Source organism: Neovison vison, chromosome 2, assembly GCF_020171115.1.
Source record: "Neovison vison isolate M4711 chromosome 2, ASM_NN_V1, whole genome shotgun sequence".
NCBI lineage: Eukaryota > Metazoa > Chordata > Mammalia > Carnivora > Mustelidae > Neogale > Neogale vison.
Genome location: NC_058092.1, coordinates 211875685 through 211897113, shown reverse-complemented (window position 1 = coordinate 211897113; position 21429 = coordinate 211875685). Strand labels below are relative to the sequence as shown.

Here is a 21429-nt window from a genome sequence, read left to right as displayed (position 1 = left end):
CAAGCCCTGTGTTTGGCTCCGTACAGAGTCTCCTTAAGACTTTCTCTCCCTTGGGGCGCCTGGGTGGCTCAGTGGGTAAAGCCGCTGCCTTCGGTTCAGGTCATAATCTCAGGGTCCTGGGATCGAGTTCCGCATGGGGCTCTCTGCTCAGCAGGGAGCCTGCTTCCCTCTATCTCTCTCTCTGCCTGCCTCTCTATCTACTTGTGATCTCTTTGTCAAATAAATAAATAAAATCTTAAAAAAAAAAAAAAAAGACTTTCTCTCCTCTCCCACTGCCCCTTCCCCACTTCCCCATCTCTCTAAAATAAATATACCTTTAAAAAAATTAACATTTATGTTAAAGAAATGAGAATTATATAAATATATTACTACCTGATTGCTTTTCTGTATAGGGGAACTATTAAGTCGGTAATATTTAGTTACCTAACCTAGCTAAACAACAGAATATCAGGCGCAACCACAATAGAGTTAGGAAGAAAGGAAAGAAATTATGTGATACCTGTTCTATGAGTCGCTTTATTAAGGGTAGCCCTTCTAGTGCTGAACTGTCACAGCCACTGGTCAATACTCGTTCAAATCCCAAGGTTAAGAGGGTCTCTAGAGCGGCCATTGGATCATGCACCATGTCAAAGGCTGAAATAAATAAAATTGATTTGAATTTTGTATAGATATCCTCTAATACAGTGCTTTTCAAAATGTAGTATACACACAGTGGTGTGCTGGACTTAGCTCGTACTGGCAAGCCAAAGTTAATTGTTAAATATTCAGGAGTTTTGCAAGCACCATTTTTAATCCATTGACAGCTTGAAATCAAAGTGAGACAATTTAAACCACAGAAATCTACAAATACTATATATCAGAGCTCCTTTTGTCCAAGAACAAGTTTATCAGCATATCACAGTCTGCATACCATAATGGTATGCATTTTAGATGGTAAACTTTTTAAATAGATGTATTTAAATAAACACAGATTTAAATAGATGTATTTACTTAAATACAGATTTGAAGTGAAACATTTCCATTTTTCATGAGTTATAAAAGTCTCTCTTTAAAATAATTCACTTAGATTTTATTTAAAGAAAATTATAAAATAAATTTGCCACGTAGCACTCAGGTATAGTAAAACTATAAATATGATACACAAGTGACTCAAATTTGGAAAATTCTGTTTTAAGGCTTCAGATAAACTGGACAAACTGGACCTCAGACAAACATTACACTGACCAGTTCTAAAAAAGGCCTTGGTTCACATTCTCATTATTGACAATATTTTATGCTATCCCATTTACCCCAAATACTTAAGTCTCACAGTATAAGGACAGTTGTTTACAATAGTCTATCTATATTCACAATTCCATTCTGTTTTCTAAGAGACTTTTCTCCTCCTCAGAGAGGAAAGTGGCACTAGGAACCTGAAGAAAAAAAAACTACTGCTTTGGTTCTCAGCACTGCTACAGTTCTAATCTATAGTGGATTAGGTGCTTGACCCCTTTACTTTACCCTTCAGTGTATACAGACAGCTAAATATACCACAGAGGCTTTTCCTTTTTTTTGTAGTAGTGCCTCACCAGTGATTAAACTATCATACTATCTCATTAAACACATGAGTGAAAAAAATGTAGAACCCAGGACAAAGTAAAATTTTGAAGACATGAAAATATGTTTGTTAAATGTATTGAAGGAAAAGAAATTTGAAATGATTTTCTTAGTTTAAGAACAGAGAAAAATACATTCTACATGACATCTTTACTTTTTAAATTATTTAGCATGCCAAACTTTAAACTACACATTTTTCAGATAAAAGTTTACCAATTTAAACTACTTTTCATATTTAATGATTGCTTATTGGCCATTCTCAAGGTGCTGAATTTTAAACACTCTAACCTCTTTTAGTTATTGCTAGTTTATGAGAAACATTACTAAACAGCAAGTCAAGAAAACAGTTATCTGGAGGGGAGGAGTCAAGATGGCAGAGAAGTAGCAGGCTGAGACTACTTCAGCTAGCAGGAGATCAGCTAGAGAGCTTATCTAAAGATTGCAAACACCTGCAAATCCATCGGCAGATCGAAGAGAAGAAGAACAGCAATTCTAGAAACAGAAAAACAACCACTTTCTGAAAGGCAGGACTGGCAGAGAAGTGAATCCAAAGCGATGGGAAGATAGACCCCAGGGGGAGGGGCCGGCTCCCGGCAAGCGGCGGAGCAACGGAGCACAAAATCAGGACTTTTAAAAGTCTGTTCCGCCGAGGGACATCGCTCCAGAGGCTAAACCGGGGCGAAGCCCATGCGGGGTCAGCGTGGCCTCAGGTCCCGCAGGGTCACAGAAGGATCAGGGGTGTCTGAGTGTCGCAGACCTTGTGGGATTTGGAACGGGAAAGCCGGCTACAGAGACAGAGCCCACAGTAAGGTCGCAGCTCGGGGTTACCTTGAACCTGCCGCAGGCTCAGTGAGCTGGGAGCGCGGCCGGAGGTCAGGCAGACGGGATTTACTAGGAGCTGTTCGCTGAGGGCGCACTGAGGAGTGGGGCCCCGGGCTCTCGGCTCCTCCGGCTGGAGACCAGGAGGCCGCCATTTGTATTCCCGTCCTCCGGAACTCTACGGAAAGCGCTCAGGGAACAAAAGCTCCTGAAAGCAAACCCAAGCGGATTACTCAGCCCGGCCCCTGGTAAGGGCGGTGCAATTCCGCCTGGGGCAAAGACACTTGAGAATCACTACACCAGGCCCCTCCCCAAGAAGATCAACAAGAAATCTGGCCAAGACCAAGTTCACCTACCAAGGAGTGCGGTTTCAATACCAAGGAGAGCAGCAGAATTCCAGAGGAGAAAGCAAAGCACGGAACTCATGGCTTTCTCCCTGTGATTTTTTAGTCTTGCAGTTAATTTAATTTTTTTGTTTCATTTTTTTTCTCTTCTTCTGCTAAATTTTTTTTAAATTTTACCCTTTTCTTTTTTAACGTTTTTTAACTAGTTTAATATATATATTTTTTCTTTTTTATACTTTTCTTTATTCGTTTTCTTTTTTTAATTCTTTCTTTTCTTTTTTTTTTTTCTTTCTTTCTTTTTGAACCTCTTTTTATCCCCTTTCTCCCCACTCACGATTTGGGATCTCTTCTGATTTGGTTAAAGCATATTTTCCTGGGGTTATTGCCACCCTTTTAGTATTTTACTTGCTCCTTCATATACTCTTATCTGGACAAAATGACAAGGCGGAAAAATTCACCACAAAAAAAAGAACAAGAGGCAGTACCGAAGGCTAGGGACCTAATCAATACAGACATTGGTAATATGTCACATCTAGAGTTCAGAATGACAATTCTCAAGGTTCTAGCCGGGCTCGAAAAAGGCATGGAAGATATTAGAGAAACCCTCTCGGGAAATATAAAAGCCCTTTCTGGAGAAATAAAAGAACTAAAATCTAACCAAGTTGAAATTAAAAAAGCTATTAATGAGGTGCAATCAAAAATGGAAGCTCTCACTGCTAGGATAAATGAGGCAGAAGAAAGAATTAGTGATAAAGAAGACCAAATGACAGAGAATAAAGAAGCTGAGCAAAAGAGGGACAAACAGCTACTGGACCACAAGGGGAGACTTCGAGAGATAAGTGACACCATAAGACGAAACAACATTAGAATAATTGGGATTCCAGAAGAAGAAGAAAGAGAGAGGAGAGCAGAAGGTATACTGGAGAGAATTATTGGGGAGAATTTCCCCAATATGGCAAAGGGAACAAGCATCAAAATTCAGGAGATGCAGAGAACGCCCCTCAAAATCAATAAGAATAGGCCCACACCCCGTCACCTAGTAGTAAAATTTACAAGTCTTAGTGACAAAGAGAAAATCCTGAAAGCAGCCCAGGAAAAGAAGTCTGTAACATACAATGGTAAAAATATTAGACTGGCAGCTGACTTATCCACAGAGACCTGGCAGGCCAGAAAGAACTGGCATGATATTTTCAGAGCACTAAATGAGAAAAACATGCAGCCAAGAATACTATATCCAGCTAGGCTATCATTGAAAATAGAAGGAGAGATTAAAAGCTTCCAGGACAAACAATAACTGAAAGAATTTGCAAACACCAAACCAGCTCTACAGGAAATACTGAAAGGGGTCCTCTAAGCAAAGAGAGAGCCTACAAGTGGTAGATCAGAAAGGAACAGAGACAATATACAGTAATAGTCACCTTACAGGCAATACAATGGCACTGAATTCATATCTCTCAATAGTTACCCTGAATGTTAATGGGCTAAATGCCCCAATCAAAAATACGGGGTATCAGAATGGATAAAAAAAGCAAAACCCATCTATATGTTGCCTACAAGAAACTCATTTCAAGCCCGAAGACACCTCCAGATTTAAAGTGAGGGGGTGGAAAAGAATTTACCATGCTAATGGACATCAGAAGAAAGCAGGAGTGGCAATCCTTATATCAGATCAATTAGATTTTACGCCAAAGACTATAATAAGAGATGAGGAAGGACACTATATCATACTCAAAGGGTTTGTCCAACAAGAAGATCTAACAATTTTAAATATCTATGCCCCCAATGTGGGAGCAGCCAACTATATAAACCAATTAACAACAAAATCAAAGAAACACATCAACAATAATACAATAATAGTAGGGGACTTTAACACTCCCCTCACTGAAATGGACAGATCATCCAAGCAAAAGATCAACAAGGAAATAAAGGCCTTAAACGACACACTGGACCAGATGGACATCACAGATAAATTCAGAACATTTCATCCCAAAGCAACAGAATACACATTCTTCTCTAGTGCACATGGAACATTCTCCAGAATAGATCACATCCTCGGTCCTAAATCAGGTATCAACCGGTATCAAAAGATTGGGATCGTTCCCTGCATATTTTCAGACCACAATGCTCTGAAGCTAGAACTCAACCACAAGAGGAAGTTTGGAAAGAACCCAAATACATGGAGACTAAACAGCATCCTTCTAAAGAATGAATGGGTCAACCGGGAAATTAAAGAAGAATTGAAAAAAATCATGGAAACAAATGATAATGAAAATACAATGGTTCAAAATCTGTGGGACACAACAAAGGCAGTTCTGAGAGGAAAATATATAGCGGTACAAGCCTTTCTCAAGAAACAAGACAGGTCTCAGGTACACAACCTAACCCTACACCTAAAGGAGCTGGAGGAAGAACAAGAAAGAAACCCTAAGCCCAGCAGGAGAAGAGAAATCATAAAGATCAGAGCAGAAATCAATGAAATAGAAACCAAAAAAAACAATAGAACAAATCAACGAAACTAGGAGCTAGTTCTTTGAAAGAATTAATAAGATTGCTAAACCCCTGGCCAGACTTATCAAAAAGAAAAGAGAAAGGACCCAAATAAATAAAATCATGAATGAAAGAGGAGAGATCACAACTAACACCAAAGAAATACAAACTATTATAAGAACATACTATGAGCAACTCTACGCCAACAAATTTGACAATCTGGAAGAAATGGATGCATTCCTGGAAACATATAAACTACCACAACTGAACCAGGAAGAAATAGAAAGCCTGAACAGACCCATAACCAGCAAGGAGATTGAAACAGTCATTAAAAATCTCCAAACAAACAAAAGCCCAGGGCCAGACGGCTTCCCGGGGCAATTCTACCAAACATTTAAAGAAGAACTAATTCCTATTCTCCTGAAACTGTTCCAAAAAATACAAATGGAAGGAAAACTTCCAAACTCATTTTATGAGGCCAGCATCACCTTGATCCCAAAACCAGACAAGGATCTCATCAAAAAAGAGAGCTATAGACCAATATCCTTGATGAACACAGATGCGAAAATTCTCACCAAAATACTAGCCAATAGGATTCAACAGTACATTAAAAGGATTATTCACCGCGACCAAGTGGGATTTATTCCAGGGCTGCAAGGTTGGTTCAACATCCGCAAATCAGTCAATGTGATACAACACATCAATAAAAGAAAGAACAAGAACCATATGATACTCTCAATAGATGCTGAAAAAGCATTTGACAAAGTACAGCATCCCTTCCTGATCAAAACTCTTCAAAGTGTAGGGATAGAGGGTACATACCTCAATATCATCAAAGCCATCTATGAAAAACCCACCGCAAATATCATTCTCAATGGAGAAAACCTGAAAGCTTTTCCGCTAAGGTCAGGAACATGGCACGGATGTCCATTATCACCACTGCTATTCAACATAGTACTAGAAGTCCTAGCCTCAGCAATCAGACAACAAAAGGAAATTAAAGGCATCCAAATCGGCAAAGAAGAAGTCAAACTATCACTCTTCGCAGATGATAGGATACTATATGTGGAAAACCCAAAAGACTCCACTCCAAAACTGCTAGAACTTGTACAGGAATTCATTAAAGTGTCAGGATATAAGATCAATGCACAGAAATCAGTTGCATTTCTCTACACCAACAACAAGACAGAAGAAAGAGAAATTAAGGAGTCAATCCCATTTACAATTGCACCCCAAACCATAAGATACCTAGGAATAAACCTAACCAAAGAGGCTAAGAATCTATACTCAGAAAACTATAAAGTACTCATGAAAGAAATTGAGGAAGACACAAAGAAATGGAAAAATGCTCCATGCTCCTGGATTGGAAGAATAAATATTGTGAAAATGTCTATACTACCTAAAGCAATCTACACATTTAATGCAATTCCTATCAAAGTACCATCCATCTTTTTCAAAGAAATGGAACAAATAATTCTAAAATTTATATGGAACCAGAAAAGACCTCACATAGCCAAAGGGATATTGAAAAAGAAAGCCAAAGTTGGTGGCATCACAATTCTGGACTTCAAGCTCTATTACAAAGCTGTCATCATCAAGACAGCACGGTACTGGCACAAAAACAGACACATAGATCAATGGAACAGAATAGAGAACCCAGAAATAGACCCTCAACTCTATGGTCAACTAATCTTCGACAAAGCAGGAAAGAATGTCCAATGGGAAAAAGACAGCCTCTTCAATAAATGTGTTGGGAAAATTGGACAGCCACATGCAGAAAAATGAAATTGGACCATTTCCTTACACCACACACAAAAATAGACTCAACATGGATGAAGGACCTCAATGTGAGAAAGGAATCCATCAAAATCCTTGAGGAGAACACAGGCAGCAACCTCTTCGACCTCAGCCGCAGCAACATCTTCCTAGGAACATCGCCAAAGGCAAGGGAAGCAAGGGCAAAAATGAACTATTGGGATTTCATCAAGATCAAAAGCTTTTGCACAGCAAAGGAAACAGTGAACAAAATCAAAAGACAACTGACAGAATGGGAGAAGATATTTGCAAACGACATATCAGATAAAGGACCAGTGTCCAAAATCTATAAAGAACTTAGCAAACTCAACACCCAAAGAACAAATAATCCAATCAAGAAATGGGCAGAGGACATGAACAGACATTTCTGCAAAGAAGACATCCAGATGGCCAACAGACATGAAAAAGTCCTCCACGTCACTCGGCATCAGGGAAATACAAATCAAAACCACAATGAGATATCACCTCACACCAGTCAGAATGGCTAAAATCAACAAGTCAGGAAATGACAGATGCTGGCGAGGAAGTGGAGAAAGGAGAACCCTCCTACACTGTTGGTGGGAATGCAAGCTGGTGCAACCACTCTGGAAAACAGCATGGAGGTTCCTCAAAATGTTGAAAATAGAACTGCCCTATGACCCAGCAATTGCACCTCTGGGTATTTACCCTAAAGATACAAACGTAGTGATCCGAAGGGGCACGTGCACCCAAATGTTTATAGCAGCAATGTCCACAATAGCCAAACTATGGAAAGAACCTAGATGTCCATCAACAGATGAATGGATCAAGAAGATGTGGTATATATACACAATGGAATACTATGCAGCCATCAAAAGAAATGAAATCTTGCCATTTGCGACAACATGGATGGAACTAGAGCGTATCATGCTTAGCGAAGTAAGTCAATCGGAGAAAGACAACTATCATATGATCTCCCTGATATGAGGAAGTGGTGATGCAACATGGGGGCTTAAGTGGGTAGGAGAAGAATCAATGAAACAAAATGGGATTGGGAGGGAGACAAACCATAAGTGACTCTTAATCTCACAAAACAAACTGAGGGTTTCTGGGGGGAGGGGGGCTGGGAGAAGGGGTGGGCTTATGGACATTGGGGAGGGTATGTGCTTTGGTGAGTGCTGTGAAGTGTGTAAACCTGGCGATTCACAGACCTGTACCTCTGGGGATAAAAATATATGTTTATAAAAAATAAAAAATTAAAAACAACAACAACAACAAAAAAAACAGAGGTTAAAAAAGTAGGAAAAAAAAAAGAAAACAGTTATCTGATGGTATTATTAATTTCAAAAAGAAACACGGGTAACACATGTTTTATCTCTAATTTCTATAAAGAGATGCAAATGCCCGTGCCCACCCTTATCTTTGCTTACTCAAAAGGTCAGAAAAACATTCAACAATTTCTCAAGCACATATCATCAAGTTAAAAAAAATGACTTAAGACTTCTTTCTTTTCATGTATAACAGAGTGCCCTCTTCAGGCAAAACAGTTACTTGTTCCTACATTTTACCAACCAAGGTTTGACAAAAGTATATAGAAATTAGAACTACTTGATTTATAGGTAAGAGGTATTTTTTACATGAAATTATCAGATACTTTTTAGAAATCATTCTGATGCAGACAATTTATATAGTTTTATTTGCAACAGTGAACATCTGTTCATTGCCTATCTCCAACTATTCTGTCTTTCCTAATAGTATCCAATTCTTATGTAGATATCCACCCCTCTCTCTGCCCATGAATCTTATATTCATCTGAGAAAGCTGGCTGTAACACTAGCTCCTAGAATGGTCTTGTCTGGCTTAAGACAGACAATACATATCATTTCACTGGCCACAGTGGTTTTTGGTGGTTGCATATGGTCTAAGGCAATCTAATAAAAATGAACCTCAGGGCACCTGGCTGGTTCCATCAGAAGAGCATGTGACTCTTGATCTTGGGGTTGTGAGTTCAAGCCCCATACTGGGTGTAGCGATTACTGAAAAATAAAAAAATCTAAACAAAAAATAAATAAATCTCAAAATTCTTGCTTAGACAAGTACATATACTTGTAGCCAATTCCTAATCTCCCCCTCTATTATAATCCACCACCACCACTACCACTTACTTTTAACAACTTTTCATAACGAAGCTTCAAATTGTGCATCTCTAAATTTAAAACAGTCCATCCCTAAATTTAAAACAGTCCATCCCAAGGTCAGGATAAAGAAAACAACTGGCTGGGCGCCTGGATGGCTCAGTGGGTTAAAGCCTCTGCTTTCTGCTTAGGTCATGGTCCCAGGGTCCTGGGATAGAGCCCTGCATCGGCTCTCTGCTCAACAGGGAGCCTGCTAACCTGTTTCCCTTTCTCTCTCTCTGTCTACCTCTCTACCTACTTGTGATCTCTGTCTGTCAAATAAATAAATAAAATCTTAAAAAAGAAAAAAGAAAACAACTGGTAATAGTGTTATATTCAAGTATTGCATTCCATAAAAAGGTTATGGCATTTGGTGAAATTAGAAAACTGAAACTGTTCAACAGAACTTCTAAAATGGAAATGACTCACCTCGGTGGAAAGTGACTGGTAGAGGACGGCATATAGCTATAAAAAGAAAGCCAAATAACAATATAAATGAGGAGATCATCACTGATTACTATACACAGAATTTTCCAAGTTAGGTGAGACTTTTTTATACTTTCCTTTCTTAGCAAGTAAAAAGAGTGAACTAAAATAACAAAATTGCAGCCTTCCAAATTCAGAATTCCTGTTTCCATTAATCTCTGATTTTCATACCAAAAAACAGTCATCCACTCCTTAGCTAGACCAAATAAAAATTATGCGATCTTGTGAGTATAAAGGCAGCATTCTATCTATTATTTTTACCACTCTGAGAATCTTCAAGAAAGACTTTGCCTAGTAATATAAGTAGTATGCCTCTATCCTCTCCACATCTCCCCATCCTCACCAATTGCAATAGTTTTTAAAGTTTTTCATGTAGTGATTAAAGGAATCAAGGTAAACTTCCCTTAAACTTTGAGGAACAGGGGCATCTGGGTGGCTCAGTGGGTTAAGCCTCTGCCTTCTGCCCAGGTCATGATCTCAGGGTCCTGGGATCGAGCCCCGCATCAGGCTCTCTGCTTGGTGGGGAGCCTGCTTCCCCCTCTCTCTCTGCCTACTTGTGATCTCTCTCTCTCTGTTAAATAAACAAATAAAAATCTTAAAACAAACAAACAAAAAACCTTCCAGGAACAGTAACAGAACTTGATCTATAACAACTTACACTTAGGAGTCATAGGACTAGAACACATATACCCTCTGCCCCAAACATCTAGATAACTACTGCTTAAAAGAGGTTAGCTTAAGTGCCTGCAGGTGTGACTGAAAAGCCAGTTTTCAGAAAAACTTGTATTTTTCTTTCTTTACTTTAAATCTGAGATGACACACAATGTTATATTATTTTCAGTATCAGGAGGATTAAATGCAATTATCACTAGAGGCTACATTCTTACCCACAAGGGACATGCACAACTCTTTGTCAATGTTTCCATCTTCAGTCAATGCTCCAAATACCAAACCATCAGCACCATAAAGCTTGGCAAGACGAATGTCAGCCTTCATCACCTCAACTTCACGATCTGAATATAAAAAGTCACCTCCACGTGGCCGAATCATCACAAAAACTGGGATCTGGACACATTGCTTCACTACTTGAAGGACACCTAAAAGAACAGAGAGCAGACTAATTAAATTCAAATATAAGGGGTGCCTGGGTGGCTCAGTGGGATAACTGTCTGTCTTCAGCTTAGGTCATGATCTCAGGGTCCTGGGATCCAGCCCTATATTGGGCTCCCTGCAGGGACCCTGCTTCTCCTCCCACCCTGCAGCTCCCCCTGCTTGTGCTCTCTCTCTCACATACTCTCCCTCTCAAATAAATTTTAAAAATCTTTAAAAAAAAATAAAATTCAAATGTGAACTAACAGCTCAAGGAAGTCAATAAAATTTATTGGCCTTTTACATTTGCTCTTGTGTATCACTTCAACAAGAAAAGGAAGCAATGCTGAGGAAACCAGAGAAAGGAGGATCTAAAGGGAATGACAACATTAATTAAAAAATGTGTTTATAACAGAGGGGCACCTGGGTGGCTCAGTGGGTTAAAGCCTCTGCCTTCGGCTTAGGTCGTGATCCCAGGGTTCTGGGATCGAGCCCCACACCAGGCTCTCTGCTCAGCAGTGAGCCTGCTTCTCCCCTCTCTCTTTCTGTCTGCCTCTCTGCCTACTTGTGATCTCTGTCTGTCAAATAAATAAATAAAATCTTAAAATACTCTTTTAAAAATGTGTATATAATAGAAGTTAAGTAATAAGAGAATCAAGGGTAAAAAAGAGCAATTTAGTAAAAAAAAAAAAAAAAAGGGGGGAATTTACTGCATTTTTAAAAGCACTTGTCAGTTGACTAAAAAAAGTCTTTTTCCTGGGGGCAACGGGGTGGCTCAGTGGGTTAAGCCTCAGCCTTCAGCTCAGGTCATGATCCCCGGGGTCCTGGTATCAGGCCTGACATCACATCAGGCTCCTTGCTCAGCAAAGAACCTGCTTCCCCCCTCTCTCTCTGCCTGCCTCTCTGCCTATTTGGGATCTCTTGCTCAGTCAAATAAGCAAAATCCTTAAAAAAAAAAATCTTTTTCCTGGTATAAGACGTTTGAAAGTGTAATATAACAGGTTCAATATTCTGCCTGTATATTCCATAAGATTTTTCCTTTCTGATTGATTATAGCTCTATTTAGAACTTACTACAGAGATGTTTACATAACTCTAAAGTTTATGACCCTTTAATGAACAAAGAAATTTATCAAACCTTTTTTGAAAATAATATAAAAAAGAGCAAAGTTCTACTTGTGAATTTATGTAGAGATCTATGAACAAAAATACCTAAATGACACAATTCATTGCTAGCTCAGAAACCCTCTATAGTAAAGATCTTCCATAACTTACACTGCAATTACATCTTATACTATAATTATATTACATTCTCCTAAGCTGAAAAAATCCTAAGTCAAAATGCCTTTAATACACCTAACGTATTGAACATTACAGCTTAGGCTAGCCTACCATAAACATGCTCAGAAAACTTACATTAGCCTACAGCTGGGAAAAATCATCCAATGGAAAGCCTATTTTATAACACTGTTGAATATCTCATGTAATTTATTGAATACAGTACTGAAAGTGAGAAACAGAATGGATATGTGGGTACAGAATGGTTGCAAGTGTATCAGTTGTTTACTCTTGTGATTGCACAGCTAACTGGGAGCTGTGGCTGCCCAGCATCATGAGAGTATCATACTACAAATGGCTAATCCAGGAAAAGATCAGAATTTAAAATTCAAAGTACAACTTCTACTGAATACATATTACTTTCATACCATCATAAACCCAAAAAGCCATAAGCCAAACCACCATGTATTGGGAACCAATTTGTATATGTTTTTTGACAGGCAGGATGGATTTACTTCTTCCTTCCTAAAAGAACCCCAATTTTGCATGGGAAAGCAATATGCCCAATACCAAGCAATAAATCATGATTGCTGTTGCAAAACACAGATTGCACTCAAATTTAGGTATGTTCTAGAGATACCACAGAATGGCCAGGGAATGCTCTCCTTCAGTGAGAAGATTCCAAAGAGCGATTGTATATATAATCCCTTTATACTAAATAATGCTGTTATCAACTTTAGAATAACACAGAAGAGTCAAAAATTCATACACAGACTTCTGCTTTTGACCAAGACAGAATAACAGGGACTGGATTTACCTTCCCACCTATAATAACCAAAACACATATGAATATGAAAAATATATGAAACAATGGTTTGCAAGAGATTTTGTGTCAAGCAACAAAAAACAACGATGCCTGAAAGATGGGAAACAAACGAAGTCAGCTCAATAACTGGCCCAAATTACTACCTTGAGGATTTTCTTTCTTACTTTCCTTCTTTCTATCTACCTATTTAATGTCCTTAAGGGTTTTCTAGGCTGCAGCATAGAAAGGGGGAACCCAAGTGGAAGCCAGAGAATTCCGAGTTGAAGAGACAAAGCTGAGAGTTCAGGGAGACCAAGTGACTGGAGTCCCCAGGAAAGAACAACAGGGAGAACAGAAAGAAATTCTGGAGATTTGCAGAGAATCTCCCTTCAGTATTCAGCTCAGGATTATTGAGTGCATATATACAATGAATTGTACAAGGCCAGGGAAAAATGCACTAAAAGAATTAGAAAAAATAGTGCCTTTCATTCACACCAGTCAGGTCAAAAATAATACCCATTCCCAAAAGGCAGATAGGAAAAACTGAAGATTCATGGGGCAGTGGGTACAGTACACAGAAGGATCTTTCTTCAGTAGTAGGAATAATTAACTCTAGACTGACCACTGTTTCAGACCTGCTTAACAAATTTTAAAGGCAATACCCAAAAGGAATAAACTGTTTCCTATAACCCAACTGCTTCAGAGTGTTTATAGGAATACAAACATATCCAGGATCCAATAAAGCAAAATTTATGTCTGATAACCAATAAGAAATTATCAGGCAGGAAACGAAGATGCATCATGAGGTGATAAATCATTGAAATGAAACCAATCTAGAACTGATATAGATGTTAGAATTAGCAGCCAAGTCATTAAAACATCTATTATAACTTTATTCCAAATCTTAAAAAGAGTTCAGAAACAATATATGAGATATAACAGACTCAAATTAAACTCCTAAAGACGAAAATTATAATGTATGAGATGAAAAATATACTAGATGGGTTTAACAGCAGATTAGACATTGCAGAGAAAAGATTAGTAAACTTGAAGACAAACCAACAGAATCTATGCAAAATGAAACAGAGTAAAGGTAAATTAATATAAAAAGAGGGGTGCGTGGGTGGCTCAGTTGGTTAAGTGTCTGAATCTTGATCTCAGCTCAGGTCTCGATTTCACAGTCGTGAGTTTAAGCCCCGAGTTGAGCTCCACACTAGGCGTGGAGGCTACTTAAAAAAAAAAAAAAAAAAAAGAGTAGTTCATCAGTGAGCTGTGGGACAACTTTAAGCAGCCTAAAACAAGTATAACTGAAGTCTCTTAAGGAAGGGGTGGTGTACACTGAATGATGAAAATTTTCCAAATGTGATGAAAACTACAAATGCCCAGGTCCAAGAAACATGAAGAAAACTATAATCAGGTATATCATATCATATTGCTCAAACCAGGAATAAAGAAAAAAGTTTTAAAGCAACCACAAAAAAGAGCCATTACATAGAAAAACAAAAAAACAAAGGTACAGATGATATTTCATATGAGAAATAACACCAGCAAGAAGACAGTGGAGAAACATCTTTAAAGTACTGAAAGAAGGGAAAAAAAAAAAAAACTATTGATCTAGAAATCCACACCCAGCAAAAATAACTTCCAAAAAATGGGGAAAGATGTTCTGAGATATATAAAAGCTGAATGAATTCATCCCCAGCATACTTGTACTACAAGAAAAATGTTAAAAGAATTACTTTAGACAGGAAAAAAAATGAAATCAGATGGAAATACAGACATATATGAAGGAATGAAGAACATCAGAAATAGTAACTACACATAGGTAAATACATGATTGTTTTCTTATTAGTTTAATCTCTTTAAAAGAGATAATTCATGTTTCTTTTTTGGAAGATTTATTTATTTGAGAGAGAGTGTGTGAAAGAGAGCACTAGTTGGTGGGGGAGGGGCAGAGGGAGAGGGAGAGAATCTCAAGCCAATTCCCCACGGAGTGCGGAAGCCAAACATGGGGCTCAATCCACAACCCTAAGATCATGACCTGAGATGAAATCAAGAGTCAGATGCTCAACCAACTGAGCCACCCAGGCACCCCAATTGGCTCTTTAAACAAAAATACTGGGTATTATATGCAAATAAGGAATCATGGAACACTACATCAAAAATTAATGAAGTTCTGAATGGTGACTGACATAACATAATTTTAAAAAATGCAGTGTGGAGTGTACGTATTTTTAACATATACAGAAGCAAAATATATGATAACAGCACAAAGACCAGGATGGAAGAAATGAAGACAAAGTCAATACACTGAAGATGCCAGGATGAAAAGATAATGTTAACAGTAATTATCTCTCAACTTTTTTATGTACAAGGATCTCATCTTTGAAGTTTATTTACAACCATAAGCAACTGTAACTAATTTAATATCTATAGCATTGTTAACATACCTTATATATAATATATATATAATATACATCTAATACACACACACACACACACACACACACACAAACTAATGTTAACATTGTTAACATTAGTAAAGGATCTCAATGAAACATATTTTCTACTGTCTCCAGGCTCTATAAACTCCTACCAGAAAATAGGGAAAACACTTAACCCATGCTGGGTGTGGTTCCTCCTTCCAGTAAGCCAGAACATAATTCAATCCGACCAGCACCTATGTAAAAAAAAAAAAAAAAAAAAAAAAATTGCTCAATACAATAAACTTTTAAAAATTAAGAAAAATTTTAAGAAGCACTTCTCAGAAATTATCATCCAAAATAAACATTTATGAAACAGTAAACTTAACATTTTTTCCAAATATAGAGCAGACTCTTAGGGACTGAAAGAAATCAAATTATAAAACTAGACTAAAACTTTATTTTTAATCCCAACTATATTCTGCAACTCATCTAGTGCTACTGATATCAAACTTAAGAGTTAACTCAAGTTAAGCTAGGTCTCTTGAAATTTTGTATTACAGGGTTTCTTCTCCATGTACAAGGATGTGACTCAGAATAAATATGGTCTGGATTGACAACAGTGGAACCCTGACCTTCACTAATAATCTTTTGTAAGAGTCTTTATTATTCTAAGATATATAAAAGTACAAAGTAATTTTAAATAGCTTACATCAAAATAATTTCAAGAATAAGTGAATGCTAAAAGCAGATTAGCCACCAGCCTACAGGGTCATGTCAAAAGAGTCTCAGGATCTGAGCTGAAGAGGCTTGTACCAGCCAAACATGGGACACTCTGAAAATCAATAAGAAGAATAACTATAGAGGACTAAAACATATCAAATATGTCTAAATCTAAATTCATGATGATAAAACAATTCACTGGGAGATAGAGAATAAACTCATTATCCAAAAATCAGTAAATGGGAAAAGGAGCAAGCATTTATCCTACCTTTCTTCTAGAAACTGAACCTCAAGATAAATAGTTGATGAGGGAAAGTTCTTTATAGAAGAAGCATACTGCTAATAAGTGAAAACTAAATGTTTGATGTAATATAGTACAATTTTTCAAACCCTACTAAAAGATGCAGTGCTAAAATTATTAAATAAAAAAATGAAAAAAAAAACCTTATAAAGAATGGATCAGGCTGACAATATCTTAATCCACTGCAGGCCAAAGGCCACAGCTTTTTCTGTTATGACCTATAAGTTAAAAATGTATTTGTTTTTTAAAAAATAAAAATCTTTATTGCTACATAATTCACATACCCTTTAATTCACCCATTTAAAGTATACAATTCAATATTTAGTATACTTACAGAGTTTTGCAGTCATCACCACAATCAATTTTAGAATATTTTCCTCATCCCAAAAAGAAACCTCATACCCTTTAGCCGTCACCTCTGTTCTCCCATGCCCCTCAACCCTAGGCAACCACTAACCTACTTTCTGCCTCTAAAATTTGCCTACTGTGAGGGGTGCCTGGGTGGCTCACTGGGTTAAAGCCTCTGCCTTGGGCTCAGGTTATGATGTCAGGGTCCTGGGATAGACCACACATTGGGCTCTCTGCTCCGCAGGGAGCCTGCTTCCTCCCTTTCTCCTCTGCCTGCCTCTCTGCCTACTTTTGATCTCTCTCTCTTTCTCTGTCAAATAAATAAATAAATAAATATTTTAAAAATTAAAAAATAATAAAATTTACCTAATGTGGCATTTTGTACAGGTGGAATCATATAGCAAGTGGTATTTTGTGACTTTTTTTTTCCATTTATAATGAATTTCAAGATTCATCTATGTTGTAGCACATATCAGAACTTCACTCTTTTTTTATTGCCAAATTAAGAACTGTTTTTACATTTTCAGAGGATTATTTTAAAAATACAAAGAATATTCCATGAAGACCAAATTTTGCCAGTAAAACTGAAAATACATACCATGTGGCTCTTTTTTTTTTTTAAAGATTTTATTTATTTATTTGACATACAGAGATCACAAGTAGGCAGAGAGGCAGGCAGAGAGAGAGGAGGAAGCAGGCTCCCCACTGAGCAGAGAGCCTAATGCAGGGCTCCATCCCAGCACCCTGAGATCATGACCTGAGTCGAAGGCAGAAGCTTTAACCCACTGAGCCACCCAGGTGCCCCTACCATGTGGCTCTTAAAAAAAAATTATTTACTTATTGAGAGAGCATGTGCATGCACACATGACAGCAGGGGGAGAAGCAGAGAGAGAGGGAGAAAATCTCAAGCAGATTCCTTGATCCTGAGATCATGGCATGAGTGAAATTAAGAGCCAGATGTTTAACCAACTGAGCTACCCAGGCACCCCTATACTATGCTGCTTTTTATAAAAAGTGTCCTGATTTCCTGATATAGTTGAAATATTGGCCATGTGCTGAAACTAGCAGATGCTGAGTGATGAGTACATGGGGATTCAATATACTATTCTACTTTTGTATATGTTTAAAATTTTCTATGATAAAAAGTCTTTAAAAATTTCTGACCCTGAGATGAGGGGAATGTTTACATTTCCCCCATTAAATCAGGTTCAGAATGCAAAACAAACCTGGAGGTAAAACAGATAATGTTAAAAAAAAAAAAAAAGATAACGGGGGCACGTGGTTAGCTCAGTTGGTTAAGTGTCCTCCTACAGTTCAGGTCATGGTCTCAGGGTCCTGGGATTGAGCCCTGAGAGCAGGGAGCCTGCTTCTCCATCTACCTCTGCCCCTCCACCCACTTGTGCTCTCTCTTTTGCTCCCTCCCAAATAAATCTTTTTAAAAAGAAAGATAATGATAAAAGTCTTGATGATGAAAATGGCAGCAAAACTCTTAAATCATCATTAAGTCAACAATTTGAAAAAAAAATGAAGTCTTTGCTAAGTTCAATTGAAAAAACATGAAGTTGGTGAGTAAGCACTATTATGAACACTTGACTCAAAATGTGATCTATTGGAGGAGTAAGATTAGAAGATGATAAAGATGATAATTTTCCAGTTGGTTGGCTGTTTTCAAAAAGATTACTAGGATCCTTAGAGATCACAAGGGCTCCCAAGATCAGTCCATAGGATTCCGTTTCAGACTTTTTTTTTAGAGGGAGAGAAAGGACAGAGGGAGGGGCAGAGGGAGAGGGAGAGAGAATTCCAAGCATGCTCCACGCTCAGCGCTGAGTTTGACCTGGGGCTCAATCTTAGAATCCTAAGATCATGACCTAAGCAGAAATCAAGAGTTGGATGCTTAACCAATTGAGCCACCCAGGCACCCCAATTTTCAGACTTTTAGGAGGATTGCCAACTGTCATTCATTCTCTTTTGTCTTACCTCCTCGTTCTGCATTTACAGCTGACTCTACTGAATCAACACACACTTCCATGAGAAATCCATTTGCAGTTCCTAGAACACATAGAAAACAATGCAATTCATGATGGTACTATCCATCCAGACCAATTGACAACCATTATTTTATATTTTGCTGCCCAAATCCAATGTCCAATAATAGGCAAGTTGGTAAATACACTAGAGACCATGAATGCAATAAAATACCATACTGAGTATTAAATCGGTCTCTTAACTATGAAATAAGTACACAGACATATGTATAATAAATTATACTGAAGAAAATATACACTGAATGCCAAATTAATCTTCCTAAAACACAGCCCTCATCATCATATTCTAAGTCAGATTTTTTCAATGTTTCTCAATGTTTTCAGAGTATGTTTAAATGTCTTTATAAAGATATGTTTAAGAACAAGTATGGACTTCAAATCTTGGCCTCACTACTTATTTGTGTGATCCAAGACAAGTTACTTAGCTTAAGTTTTCTATAAAACAGAGTAGCTTTTAGAACCTACCTCAGAGTAGTGAGGACTAAATTTAATTAATGTAAAGTGGAGAATACCCATTGTGTGTACAAAAAGTTATCATTAATAAATGACATATTATTTCCTCTATAAACCTCCAGTTCCCCTCAATTCTCATCTTTGCTCTTACTTATACCATCTCCCCAAACCACGAAGTCCTGCCAGCTCCATCTTTGAATGGTAAATCTTCCAAGATTCATACTGAATCACATTTCCATATCTCCTCTCTCCCAAGGTAGGGATCTCCCTCTTTTGAACTCATATAAATCTTCATAATTTATATGTTCCTCTTTAAAACACTAATTGTATCTTCTTAAAATACTAATTACTTTCTACCTCTTATTATTATGTATGTAGATAGGTATCTGTTCCATTTTACTTGACCTAAAGTTCCTAAGGTTTTTATGTGAGAAATCTTCATTATCACCTACAACAAGCACAGTGTCTACCTTGGTACACAGTAGTCATGCAAAGACTTACTAAAGGCTGAATAATATAAATTCACAAATTTCATTCATGTATTTACACTAAAAGTGTGATGAAAATAAGTTTGGAGTTTTTCTGTAAGTTGAATACATAAGTTTTTTGTTTTGCTTTGCTTTTTTACAATTAAGGGTATTAAATGTATACTTCATGCAGTAATACCTAAAAGAATCATTACGTGCTGATAATGATGGCTACTAGGTGGTAAGATTTGGAATTACTTTTACTTTCCTCTTTTTACTTTTTTTTTTTTTTAAGTAGGCTCTACTTTAAAAAGCCCAGCCTGGAGACCACTGTGGAACCCAAACGTCAGGCTGAGATTAAGATTTGAGCTGAGATGGAGCGTCTGATGCTTGGGGTGCCTGGGTGGCTCAGTTGGTTAAGCAGTTGACTCTGCCTCAGGTTATGATCAAGGGTCCTGGGATGGAGCCCCACATTGGTCTCCCTACTCAGCAGGGAGCTTGTTTCTCCTTTTCCCTCTGCCGCTCCATCTGCTTATGTGCTCTTGCTCTCTGTCAAATAAATAATAAAATCTTAAAAAAAAAAAAAAAAAGAGTCTGCTGCTTAACGAACTGAGCAGCCTAGTGGGTCCTCCCCTTTTTACTTTTCTATGTTGCTTTTTTTCTACCCAATATTGCTTTTATCATTTTTTAATAGACTTTTTAAAAAAAGATTTTATGTATTCATTTGACAGAGAGATCGAGAGAGAGCACAAGTAGGCAGAGCAGCAGGCAGAGGGAGAGGGAGAAGCAGGCTCTCCGCTGAGCAGGGAGCCGGATGTGGGGCTCCATCCCATGACTCTGGGATCATGACCTGAGCCAAAGGCAAAGGCTTAACCAACTGAGCCACCCAGGCGCCCCAAAAGGCTATTTTTAATTTGAAAAACAAACAGCTATCAACTGCTTACATCAAACTGCAACACTCTCACTTATTTAAAAGAAGATTGTCAGTCTCACATTGTTCAAGACTTAAGAGCCACTCTATGTTCTTAACCAAGAGCACTGCATTCATTCCAAGTTTCCAGAGAGCCACCCACACCAGCTGTCCCATCAGTCTAACTGGACAGTGCTGCAGAGGTACCACTTGCCTCACAGGAGGAAGGACTTTGGCCAGGAGAGGAGGGAGGCGCACACGGGAGGCTCTGACAGAAGGCAGAATATGTCAGCTGTCCAGGAAACAGAGTTATTTGTAGGGATCAAAGGCGTCCATCCGCTCCACAAAAGGTATTTGTTTGGAGCAGCAGTTCTCAAAGTGTGGTAGTCCAGTTAGCTCCGGGGGCCTTTAAGACCCTCTCAGAGTCTGTGCCGTGACAAGCATTTTCATAATAATACTGAGACTTTATTTGCCTTGTTCACGCTCATTCTCTCACAAGTGGCGTGGAATTTTCAAGCGGCTCCCTGACAGGTCAGATTGAATGCAGAAGCAGGTCTAACAGTTCCATTAATCTAGATCTTAAAGAGATTTGCAAAAAAAATATAAAACGCTGGCATTCTATTTGTTTGTTTAGGAAGACAGTTATTTGTCACACACACACAATGTGATTTGTGCTAACACGTAATGGGTACCTAATTAATTAATATTTTAAATTTTCTGTTTTAACTTCGTATAGGAGCAACACCAATAGACTCAGCCTATATAAGTAAAACGTCTCTGAGGTTCTCAATTAACTTTTGGGAGGGGAAAAAGGGTCCTGAGATCAAAAAGCTTGAGAACCTCTGGTCCACAGGAACCGAGAGTTCAGGTGCGGGGTGGAGCGGGGTGGAGCGGGGTCTGCCACATCCC

General features: G+C 38.1%; 1 protein-coding gene across 2 annotated transcripts in view; it reads right to left on the bottom strand.

The window, feature by feature from the left end:
* CUTC (cutC copper transporter) overlaps positions 1-21429 on the bottom strand; it is a 32832-nt gene that overhangs the window by 10707 nt on the left and 696 nt on the right. For both annotated transcript variants that reach the window (XM_044240298.1, XM_044240299.1), the window contains exons 2-6: positions 18623-18694; positions 15471-15530; positions 10567-10776; positions 9623-9658; positions 500-633 (exon numbers count right to left, since the gene is read on the bottom strand). In XM_044240298.1, coding sequence (XP_044096233.1) covers positions 500-633; positions 9623-9658; positions 10567-10776; positions 15471-15530; positions 18623-18694 — 512 coding nt within the window. The remainder of the gene's footprint in view (positions 1-499; positions 634-9622; positions 9659-10566; positions 10777-15470; positions 15531-18622; positions 18695-21429) is intronic.